Source organism: Mya arenaria, chromosome 14, assembly GCF_026914265.1.
Source record: "Mya arenaria isolate MELC-2E11 chromosome 14, ASM2691426v1".
NCBI classification, from domain to species: domain Eukaryota; kingdom Metazoa; phylum Mollusca; class Bivalvia; order Myida; family Myidae; genus Mya; species Mya arenaria.
The window spans coordinates 48897361-48910140 of record NC_069135.1 but is presented as its reverse complement, the minus strand read 5'-3'; the positions used below and the strand labels follow the sequence as shown (position 1 = coordinate 48910140).

Sequence of the window (12780 nt, the reverse complement as noted above, 5' to 3'; positions counted from 1 at the left end):
CCACAATTAATACAATTGTGTTGATATACTAAAAACCCTGAATAAATGTCGAAAACAATGGTTATTATGAAAGATACTGAGTTTAATTTGACAGAAAGGTGCAGAAAACATGGTATTTCTACCTTATGAGACTATCATACATGTGATGATTTCTTGGGTCGATTCCGGGACACTCGTCGTAATGTCAACGCACACTAGGGGGGTCCGGGGGCATGCCCCCCCTGAATTTTTTTTAAATGGGGAACGTCTGTGGTGCATTCTATAGCATATCTGGGGCTATTGTAGTCATTTTTAACGTCGGGAAAATGCACCTATTTTGACTGCCAAGACGTATTTTTTACTTAACATGGTTGTTTTTTTTTCTGCATTTTCTTGAAAAAATAAAACCACCAGATATTTTCCTAGGCTTTAAATGAAGTGCTAACCAGGAGGATATGCAGTCTACTTTCGGTTTCATCAAAACAGGAAATAAACAACTATACGGGCACCTGTTTTCCCGCGCTTTTGAGAACATGCGTTACAAAATATTTATTTTTTTATCACATTTAAAACGTTTGCAATTTATGACACACAATATTTTCCAGACGATAAAGAAGATTTTCCAGTCGATGAGCTTTTTTCCGTTTGGAGATGCATATAATTTTGATAGAGACGTGTCAACAATCGGCTGCATAAAGCGATCACGTGACTTACCATGGTCACGTGATTAAAGCACTCTATATAACCACCTGTAAACCCCATATCGTCAGTTTTATTTCGGCGTAAAAATACACACGATAGTTCGGAAAAAAGGTCAAAACACTAAAATTCCTTATGGACGCGTAAGTTGTTTAAAGTTGTTTAAAGTATAACGACGTATCGACTTTGAAATTTAAAAGGAATATGGGATGTTTTCCGTGTTTTAATTTTGTTTTTTTACTCATTTTGTCACTTTCTTTGAACTTACCTTCATGCTCGTTTGTTGGTAAAATGTGTGAAAAATATCAATTCATCAATTAAAAGCTATCATTCATAAGACCAAACAAATCCATATGAAAACAATGAATTTGTATACAAGAACCCTCCCCCACTCGTTAAGCACAACAATAGGCCGATAGATCAATTATCGGGTGATTGACGATGACCTTGACGACACACGTACCAATTAACAGATTAGTGTCAACATGTCCTGTGTTTTACGACCAGTGTCCCGGACAGGCAAAATAGCTGACTTACATTGGTAAAATTAAGATAATCGATTCCGATTCCGAGATTTTTTTTTTGTTTTTTTTTTATGACTTTCCGGGACAAACATGCACCCTCCGTGACTCCGTGACAGAGATACGATTTCCGGGACAATCCCGGACGTCCGGGACGTTATCACATGTATGGAGACTATAGAAGATCACAGTTAATCTTTAAGCACTCACCAATCATTTAATACTTTTGCATTTTTAGTTATTAATAACACAGTTACAATCTTGTTATCAGTTATTTATATATATATTTTCCATAAATGCATTTTTTAGTAAGTAGTTAAAGGTTTATCACCCAAATTTATGTTTGTTATACATGTTTATGTATTGATTTTGAATGAGAGTGTTACTTTAATAAATGTCCATATAAAGTTTGATTGTAGAGTGTTTATTCAGAGATGGGGGAAAAGAAGCATATCGTATGAACAAAATATTCCAAAAGGGCTGCCGAGCTAACATGCGAAATATTATGACGTGTAGCAAGTTGGTAAGGCAGAGCAATACTCCCAACCTCAAAAAAAGGCACTTATGCACAAAGCAATGACCCATATAAAAAAAACGTTTTCAGTTCATATGAAATATGTTAACTAGTGTTGGGAATCGGTTCCAATTTTACTATCGATAATCAGTTCCACTCAAGTAACCGATTATCGATAGTACAATCGGTTTTTTAAAATACTAGATAAAACCTAAAGTGAAGTTTTATTCATGCACATTATTAAACTCTTAATCATTATATGCATATACGGTATGTCTATGATTAAAGTTATTAAGTGTTATATAAAAAATAGTTCATTTTTACTTGCTCATTGTGGCTTTCATCAGCCATTTTGTTAAAGATAACATCTAAACACCTACTTATAATTTTTTTCATTTTTTTTTTCGATGATCGATTATAACCAAAAACAATCGATTGTCGCCGATTTCAGGCCAAACCAATCGATTTTCGATTATAATCGATCATCGGAACATCACTAATGTTAACCTATGGAAAAATATCTAAAAAAATATCTAACGCTTCCAGGAAGTTCCTAATGGTTTTCATCCATTCATTTTAGACAGAGATTTTGAAAAACAAAAAGGCCCTTTTCCATTCAGTGAAATTCCCGTCTCAAAAACATGGAGAGGTACTTTCATACAACTTATAGTTCATCACTTCAAACAAGTCAATCAGAGCCAAATATTTCATGTACAATATATCTATTATTGGCCTCTGAGAAAATTGATTCATTTATTTGGCTGTAACATCACAATTCCTGATCTACTTACCTGTGTTTGATCAATAAACTACTAGTCGGTTATAGTTCACGTATAACAAATTTAACAAACTTATTCCTACAGTCGCTCCCTTGGAATAATTTGTTGATTTTGTACTAAATGAACTTTAGATATGAATTCTATAAATATTGTAGCATAGATATTTACTACAGCATGAGTACAACTCAACTAAGATTGAACTTGGCAAAGTTCTTCACTAGTATGATTCTGGTACAGGCCCCAATTACTCAAAACTTCTTAAGCTTAACAGGGTTAAGTCGCTTATTTCAATTAGCCAAAATACATACTAATAATGAATTTTGATAAATGAAAAATGTTTTCTTCTAATAAGCATACATATTTTTCTTATATAATTTATAAAAACTCTTAAAGTAGTAAATATAACGCATATTACAAATATTAAAAATAGTGAGTTTAGCTTAATCCTGTTATAAGGGACTTAAGAAGTTTCGAGAAATTGGGGCCAGTTGACTAACCTCCCTGCATCCGTGATATCTGGGTGTTACTGATCTTGTTGGTGTGTACGACCGGCGGTACGGGTTTGTGGGTCTGTCCTGTTGCTCGGTACACCGCCTGCACCCACAACGCACGCTCGTTCTCATCATCTGACGCAAGTGTTACATTATCCCCTTCTTTGACAGTGTTGAAGAAAAACTTCCCACCTTCCAACTCTGGAAATATATGCATATATTACAATTATAGGTATTATTTTAAGATTTTGTGACAGAATTTGATTTTAAATAATATATTTCTAATACACCTATAAAATTATGTATAGACAGCCAAAATCACAACATATTATTTTTTGAAAAATTCCATTTTTTCCATGTTAAACTATTGCAGGCAAATTTGGCAGAAAATGAATTTTACAAACTGGTGCTTGAATATTCACATATAATGGAAATATTATGGGCTAACAGATTCAACATTTAATCAACTCTGTGTACAAATAACCAAAGTGAAGTTTTTTTTTACTGTTGTTATTTCATTGCAATTCCGTCAGTATTTTTATGAAATCTTCTTTTAACCTGGTAGTGATTCACAGTAGCCAACAGTGAACCATTCAGTAGCTTCATTTATCTGGTAGTGATTCACAGTAGTCAACAGTGAACCATTCAGTAGCTTCATTTATCTGGTAGTGATTCACAGTAGTCAACAGTGAACCATTCAGTAGCTTCATTTATCTGGTAGTGATTCACAGTAGTCAACAGTGAACCATTCAGTAGCTTCATTTATCTGGTAGTGATTCACAGTAGCCAACAGTGAACCATTCAGTAGCTTCTTTTAACCTGGTAGTGATTCACAGTAGCCAACAGTGAACCATTCAGTAGCTTCATTTATCTGGTAGTGATTCACAGTAGTCAACAGTGAACCATTCAGTAGCTTCATTTATCTGGTAGTGATTCACAGTAGTCAACAGTGAACCATTCAGTAGCTTCATTTATCTGGTAGTGATTCACAGTAGCCAACAGTGAACCATTCAGTAGCTTCATTTATATGGTAGTGATTCACAGTAGTCAACAGTGAATCCATTCAGTAGCATCATTTATGTGGTAGTGATTCACAGTAGTCAACAGTGAATCCATTCAGTAGCATCATTTATCTGGTAGTGATTCACAGAAGTCAACAGTGAATCCATTCAGTAGCATCATTTATCTGGTAGTGATTCACAGTGGTCAACAGTGAATCCATTCCATAGCATCATTTATCTGATAGTGATTCACAGAAGTCAACAGTGAATCCATTCCATAGCATCATTTATCTGATAGTGATTCACAGTAGTCAACAGTGAATCCATTCCATAGCATCATTTATCTGATAGTGATTCACAGAAGTCAACAGTGAATCCATTCCATAGCATCATTTATCTGATAGTGATTCACAGTAGTCAACATTGAATTTATTAAGCTGCATCAATTACCTCAGTGATACACATAGTCAAAACTGAATCCATACAGTTGCATAATTTACCTGTAAGGGATTCACAGAGTCGACTGTGAATGATTCACAGTTGTTAACAGTGAATCACAAAGTTTAATCATTTACCTGGAAGACATTCACAGAAGTCAACTATTTACAGAAGTCACCTGTGAATTCAAACAGTAATATCATTTACATGGTAGACTTTCACAGAAGTAAATTGTGAATGATTAACAGTATTCAACAGTGAATCAATCCAGCAACTTCATTTACCTGTTAGCGATTCACAGTGGTTATCTGGGAATAACACTTACAGTGGTCAACAGTGAATCAATCCAGTAGCATCATTTACCTGTTAGCCATTCACAGTGGTTATCTGGAAATAACACTTACAGTGGTCAACAGTGAATCAATCCAGTAGCATCATTTACCTGGTAGCGATTCACAGTGGTTGTCTGGGAATTACTTACAGTGGTCAACAGTGAATCAATTCAGTAGCATCATTTACCTGGTAGCGATTCACAATAGTCAACAGTGAATCCATCCAGTTGCATCATTTCAGTAGGGTCTGGTTTTCTCTCTCGATAACTACACATTGCAAATGTGTATTGCGACACCTGAAATCAGTTAGAAATAAGTCACATCTTTTGTTGGAGCACCTGATAACAGTTAGAAATAAGTCACAGCTGTTGTTTATTTGAACACCTGCAATAATTCAAAACAAGGCAATCCTGAGGAATTTGTTCTTTCTGGCAGTTAACACTTGTGCTACTTACCTTGTAAAAACCCTGTAGTATCTTACACCAGCAAACATATCTATACACAATAATATACCTTCATGGTCAACAAAAGTTTAGCTTTAGTCTTGAATCCTTTTATTTATAAAGAAACTTTTTACTGACTGAAAATACACTCATTTGCATATTGGTGACATTCCTTATACATATTACAATGAATGTATAAATCTGTCATTTGCATATTGGTGGCATTCCTTATACATATTACAATGAATGTATAAATCTGTCATTTGCATATTGGTGGCATTCCTTATACATATTACAATGAATGTATAAATCTGTCATTGAAATTTATCGCCTGAAAAATTAATGGCGGACATATGAAATATTGTTTATCATTTGACAATGATGTCATGTTTGTCAGTCAGATTGCAGTAACTAACCAAACAATGATGTCATAATGATGACTGGTTCATTCAAAGTGAAAGTCAGCTTTCTTCTAAAGAAAAGTCTAGGGAAAGGTGAATTTTACATAATTGATTGTCATAGACTAGAACTTAATTTAAGTTGATCAATAATACCAAAAGGAAGCAAATTTCAATCTGAAAGGTCTTTGATTCCTAACTAATGTGATTCCTTGAGCCAATGTTTAATTTACTACATTACTTGCCCTTTAAAGCTGCACTCTTACAGATTTAACGTTTTGACAACATTTTTTATTTGTCTTAATTTATTAAACAAGCCATTTTTTGCGAAAAACCATGGAAACCAATTAAATAAGACTGGTGACAAAAAATTAGATTGCAGATTTTAATATTTAAGTTCAAATATAGATGTTTTATCATAATGCATTTTTCTAATGCATTTTTCTTAAACTGTTAGTAACGGTTTAAGCCACAAAACATTATTTTTCGAATATTTTTTGCAGCAATCTTTTATCATTGGTTTGCAGATATTTACACGAAAATTTCCTCTTTCCAAGACAAATAGGTTGTAAAAATGGTTTATCTGTGAGAGTGCAGCTTTAAATAATTACCTGGACAAGGACGAAATATCGTTTCTTCCACTTTTTCCAAACATTCTTTCCAATTGCATAGAGATATCTGGAATATAAGCAACATGGATAGACTACACTTTGAAATAAGTTTTGGTAAATCTGGGGAAAAGCTTGGATGCCAACATTGTGTTATCCATTCCTTCTATTTTCGAATCATACATGTACTTTAATCAACATTGTGAATCATACAGACTGAGTCAGATTTTTTTAGTGAATCTACACTCATAGAAAAAAATTGTCTTTAGCAACTGCCAAGATAGCTCAGTGGTCAAGTCTTTGCTAGTGATGTGTGAGGTCTTAGGTTGGCCACATCATACCATAAAATGTCACTCAGGCCTCCGTGAAAGATAAACCATAGAAAGTCACTGTCGAGTAAAGATGCTTTTCATCTGGCAGCGGTCTTTTTGAAAAAAACTTTATTGTCACTTCAGCAAAATTTGGTATAACACATTGATCAAACTCAGCAACAGACCCTCACTGATTGTTTGGATAAAATTCATAATTTAATCTAACTTAAAATTAAACAAACAGCAGATGAAACACATCATTGGAAATGTTAAAATGATGATAAAAGTCTACTCCTATGTCTGCCCAGCCTGATAGCATTCCCAATATGGACACTAGAATTTGTTGTATTATTATTCCCTCAGTTTATATATTGAACATTTAATAACTATGCATGAAATACAGGCACATGGAAAACTTCACGACAACGGGCCAAATTGGAATAGATCATATCAATGCTTTGGGACTCAAATATTCTCTTGGCTTGGTCATACAGCAAATTTATGGATGCAATATTTATGTAAACATCGTTAGCAAGAATTCTTACATCAATGCTGCCTTTTTTGTTAGACTCTTATGTCAGTATTTACTGTTTACGAAACTCTGCAAAATTTCATGACAATACTTCAAACCTAAGAAAATGTAAAACAGCTATAAATAAAACAAAAAACTGACAGTCATTTATTCAATAGCTATATATGAATAGTGTAACGTGCGACTTTAAGAAGGCTGACAGATCCCTTCAGAGAAAAGCATGCTCGACCCTAAAGGGGTCCACTGGTCTTTATATACAGTAAATTCTCAATCCACACAGAGTGGGCTTTGCTAGTTTGCATATTACCAACCAAGTAAACATATGTACTATTAATGTTCTTCCATCTATAACGGAATGTTAAACTATGAACACATATCCGCCTACAGCGGACTGTTACAAGAGGTATACAGAAAAAAGCCTCATTGTGGTTAACAAATTTTTAAAAGTTCACCATGACCATTTTCGCGCTACAGACTCGAGTTAATCTGGTTGAAGCGGAATACGATGAGGAAGTCAACTGCACATGCATTAAATGCACCAATGTCAATTGTAACCATGGCTGCTCTCCCCCCCCCAGGTCCGGGGAATAGTGGGGACTTTGACTTTCGGTCCTGCCAGGCCAGGGTAAAATCCCTGCCCTGCGGGGACGAATTGCTGGTAAAATCCCCGCCAAATGCCCCTGCACCCCAGGGACCCTATGAAAGGCCCATTCCCCACTATTTCTGGCATGAAGACAAAACCACCGATTCACCCGGCACTGCGGGGCCACCTGGATGGTTAAATTACGGCCCATTTCCACGGCGATCCCCAGTATACCCCCAGACCTGGGGGGCCATGGTTACAATTGACTGGTGCTTAATAGCTCATTAACTTGACTAAAGTAACCCCACATCATTTGGCCAAGGGTTGAAGCTATTTTGATATGGTTGGCTAATAGGTTAAAACAAATCAAAACAAATCAGATAAAAACAGCCAACTTAAAACATGTATGAAACTATGTTGTTAAAAATCATATAAAAAGAAGCAAAACTTGATTATTTTCTTGAAACAAGAGCTTTGGGGATAAAAAAAAGATGCAAAATATTCATTAAAACATGGGAGAACACAAAACTAAAAACCAGTACAACACAATCAGGATTTTGAGGAAGAGTTGTGTTACTGCCCATGTCTAACAGGGCTGCAACAATATGTCAAAAAACATATTGCAATATTTATGCAATATGCAGGGCCTGAATTTCACTACATTGTGTTACATTGTAATATCTTTGATTGATAAGATAAATGAAGAAAAATTACTTAATGCACTTCATATAAGGTTATCATAAGACATTAACCAGGGGTGTACCTAAATCATTTTGAACTGTATGCCCCTATACTTGAGCAAGGTGTTGGCATATGATGGTCGTTGGTAAGTTTATTCTCAATATTTTCTAAGGGTTGGGAACAGGAGGGCTGTTCCATCATTTATGAACATTTTGAATAATAATAATGCAAGAGCCTTTTCCAAGTATTCTAAAGATTCTGAACACCAACATTCTGTGAACTTACCACAAACATAAACCACCCTAAGCATTTGATTGTTATTCCTGATTTCGAGCTTTAAGTACTAGCCATTTCTAGGGCACCAATATTGATTTGTACGCATTTGTACGCCCAAGCATACTGGCTTATGCCTAGGTATGTGTATAATGCCTCGGTACGCCCATGTAAACCAAACATGTTAAACATAAGAAAACTTTATTTAAATATTAAGGTCAAACAGGGCAAATATATCCAAAATGTACAGCTTAAATGAAGAAGCTATACTCAATGTTTGTTAGTTGTAACTAAGGCACCTAGATCTAGCAAATGCATTTACAGAAAATTTTAGAGTAAAAAAAAATGTATTGCAATTTATCAATATGGTGAAAATGATATATTTCAATACCTTATTATCAGACAGAAAATGGATATGTATACATGGACATATCGTTGCAGACGCAACGCCTCAAGTATCAACCAACAAGTAACAAGGGTTTACGAAAGTTGATTAGTGCACAGCTGTTATATAATATAATGTTCCTTTATAGTTAATATTAAGGTTCAAATTTGGTTAGAACGCAAATGTTTAGAAATAAAACATCATTATTTTTTTATACCTGAATTTCTGAACAGAAAGGTATTTTAAATTAATAAAACTACAAAAATTACAAAAAAACAGGTTTGACATTTAAGAACTGATTAAACTAGAGACTTGTTTAGAACAGATACCAAATAAATGCCAGTCATTTCACGAAGAAACATTTTAATTGGTTTGAAATTTCCTCATTTTGTTCTATGCATTTCAATACAAAGATGTATTTCCAATTTTTACGAGTGTCATGCAAACATTGAAAACATAATTGCCTTTCAGGTTTCTATATTAATTAAGATTTACAGGAACAGATAGTACCTAGATTACTGGAATACATTTCTTGTCTGTACAACAGATAGGAGGAGTAGGTGGGTGAAGGTAGGTGGGTAAAGGGTAGTGGGTGAGAGTAGGTGGGTGAGAGTAGGTGGGTGAGGGTAGGTGGGTGAAGGGTGGTGGGTGAGGGTAGGTGGGTGAAGGTAGTAGGGTGAAGGGTGGTGGGTGAGGATAGGTGGTTGAAGGTAGGTTTGTGAAGGTAGGTGGGTGAGGTTAGGTGTGTGAGGTTAGGTGGGTGAAGGTAGGTGGGCGAGGGTTGGTGAGGGTTGGTGTGTGAGGGTAGGTGTGTGAGGTTAGGTGGGTGAAGGTAGGTTTGTGAAGGTAGGTGGATGAAGGTAGGTGGCTGAAGGTAGGTGTGTGAGGTTTGGTGTGTGAGGTTAGGTGTGTGAGGATAGGTGGGTGAAGGTAGATGGGTGAGGGTTGGTGAGGGTTGGTGTGTGAGGGTAGGTGTGTGAGGGTAGTCGGGTGAGTGTAGGTGGGTGAAGGTAGGTGGGTGAAGGTAGGTGTGTGAGGTTAGGTGTGTGAGGTTAGGTGGGTGAAGGTAGGTGGGTAAGGGTAGGTGGGTAAGGGAAGGTGGGTGAAGGTAGGTGTGTGAGGTTAGGTGGCTGAAGGTAGGTGGGTGAGGGTAGGTGGGTAAGGGTAGGTGGGAGAAGGTAGGTTTGTAAAGGTAGGTTTGTGAAGGTAGGTGTGTGAGGGTAGGTGGGTAAGAGTAGGTGGGTGAAGGTAGGTGGTGAGGGTAGGTGGGTGAAGGTAGGTGGGTGAAGGGTGGTGGTTAGGTGGGTGAAGGTAGGTTTGTGAAGGTAGGTGGGTGAAGGTAGGTGGGTGAGGGTAGGTGGGTGAGGGTAGGTGGGTGATGTGGGTGAGGGTAGGAGTGTGGATGGTGGTGGGTGAGGGTAGGTTGGTGAATGTAGGTGTGTGAAGGTAGGTTTGTGAAGGTAGGTGGGTGAGGGTAGGTGGGTGAGTGGGTGAGGGTAGGAGGGTGGATGGTGGTGGGTGAGGGTAGGTGGGTGAAAGTAGGTTTGTGAAGGTAGGTGTGTGAAGGTAGGTGTGTGAAGGTAGGTGGGTGAGGGTAGGTGGGTGAGGGTAGGAGGGTGGATGGTGGTGTGTAAGGGTAGGTGTGTGAAGGTAGGTTTGTGAAGGTAGGTGGGTGAGTGTAGGTGGGTGAAGGTAGGTTTGTGAAGGTAGGTGTGTGAAGGTAGGTGGGTGAGTGTAGGTGTGTGAAGGTAGGTGGGTGAGTGTAGGTAGGTGGGTGAAGGTAGGTGTGTGAAGGTAGGTGGGTGAGTGAAGGTGGGTGAGGGTAGGTGGGTGAAGGTAGGTTTGTGAAGGTAGGTGGGTGAAGGTAGGTGTGTGTGAAGGTAGGTGGGTGAGTGTAGGTGGGTGAAGGTAGGTGGTTGAAGGTAGGTGTGTGAGGTTAGGTGTGTGAGGTTAGGTGGGTGAGGTTAGGTGGGTGAAGGTAGGTGGGTGAAGGTAGGTGGGTGAAGGTAGGTGTGTGAGGTTAGGTTTGTGAGGTTAGGTGGGTGAAGGTAGGTGTGTGAGGTTAGGTGGCTGAAGGTAGGTGGGTGAGGGTAGGTGGGTAAGGGTAGGTGGGAGAAGGTAGGTGGTGAGGGTAGGTGGGTGAAGGTAGGTGGGTGAAGGGTGGTGGTCAGGTGGGTGAAGGTAGGTTTGTGAAGGTAGGTGTGTGAAGGTAGGTGGGTGAGGGTAGGTGGGTGGATGGTGGTGTGTAAGGGTAGGTGTGTGAAGGTAGATTTGTGAAGGTAGGTGTGTGAACGTAGGTGTGTCAAGGTAGGTTGGTGAGGGTAGGCGGGTGAGGGTAGGTGTGTGAAGGTAGGTGGGTGAGGGTAGGTGGGTGAGGGTTGGTGATTGTGGGTAGGTGGGTGAGGGTAGGTGGGTGAAGGTAGGTGGGTGAGGGTAGGTGTGTGAGGTAAGGTGGGTGAGGGTAGGTGGGTGAGGGTTGGTGATTGTGGGTAGGTGGGTGAGGGTAGGAGGGTGGATGGTGGTGGGTGAGGGTAGGTGGGTGAAAGTAGGTGTGTGAAGGGAGGTTTGTGAAGGTAGGTGTGTGAAGGTAGGTGTGTGAAGGTAGGTTGGTGAGGGTAGGTGGGTGAGGGTAGGTGTGTGAAGGTAGGTGGGTGAGGGTAGGTGGGTGAGGGTTGGTGATTGTGGGTAGGTGGGTGAGGGTAGGTGGGTGAAGGTAGGTGGGTGAAGGTAGGTGTGTAAGGTGGGTGAGTGTACGTGGGTGAAGGTAGGTGGGTGAAGGTAGGTGTGTGAGGTTAGGTGTGTGAGGTTAGGTGGGTGAAGGTAGGTGGGTGAGGGTAGGTTGGTGAAGGTAGATATGTGAAGGTAGGTGTGTGAAGGTAGGTGGGTGAGGGTAGGTGGGTGAGGGTAGGAGGGTGGATGGTGGTGGGTAAGGGTAGGTGTGTGAAGGTAGGTGTGTGAAGGTAGGCGGGTGAGGGTAGGTGGGTGAGGGTAGGTGTGTGAAGGTAGGTGGGTGAGGGTAACAGGGTGAGGGTTGGTGATTGTGGGTAGGTGGGTGAGGGTAGGTGGGTGAAGGTAGGTGGGTGAGGGTAGGTGTATGAGGTAAGGTGGGTGAGGGTAGGTGCGTGAGTGTACGTGGGTGAAGGTAGGTGGGTGAAAGTAGGTGTGTGAGGTTAGGTGTGTAAGGTTAGGTGGGTGAAGGTAGGTGGGTGAGGGTAGGTGGGTGCGTAAAGGTGGGTGAGGGAAGGTGGTTGAAGGTAGGTGGGTGAGGGAAAGTGGGTGAGGGTAGGTGGGTGAGGGTAGGTTGGTGAAGGTAGGTTGCTGGGGGTTATGGATGAAAGTAGGTGGGTGAAAGTAGGTGGGTAAAGGTAGGTGGGTGAGGGAAGGTGGGTGAACGTAGGTGGGTGAAGGTAGGTGGGTGAGGGTAGGTGGGTGAGTAAAGTTGGTAGGGGGCAGTTGGTGAAGGTGGGTGAGAGATGGTAGGTGGGTGAGTATATGTGGTAGAGGGTTGGTGGGTGAAGGTAGGTGAGTGAGAGAAGGGAGGTGGGTGAGTGTAGGTGGCAGAGGGTAAGTGGGTGAAGGTAGTCGAGATATGGTAGGTGGGTGCATATAGGTGGTAGAGGGTTGGTGGGTGAAAGTGGGTGAGATGGTAGGTGATTGAGTATAGGTGGTATAGGGTAGTTGGGTGATGGTAGTCGAGATATGGTAGGTGGGTGCATATAGGTGGTAGAAGGTTGGTGGGTGAAAGTGGGTGAGATGGTAGGTGGGTGAGTATAGGTGGTATAGGGTAGTTGGGTGATGGTAGTCGAGATATG

The 12780-nt window shown here is 39.8% G+C and overlaps 1 protein-coding gene across 19 annotated transcripts in view; it reads right to left on the bottom strand.

Annotated features, from left to right (window-relative positions):
* The window catches only part of LOC128215787 (calcium-dependent secretion activator 1-like), a 96673-nt gene that overhangs the window by 48010 nt on the left and 35883 nt on the right, over positions 1-12780 (bottom strand). For all 19 annotated transcript variants that reach the window (XM_052922357.1, XM_052922364.1, XM_052922359.1 and 16 more), the window contains 3 exons: positions 6207-6273; positions 4942-5050; positions 2990-3184 (listed from right to left, as the gene is read on the bottom strand). In XM_052922357.1, coding sequence (XP_052778317.1) covers positions 2990-3184; positions 4942-5050; positions 6207-6273 — 371 coding nt within the window. The remainder of the gene's footprint in view (positions 1-2989; positions 3185-4941; positions 5051-6206; positions 6274-12780) is intronic.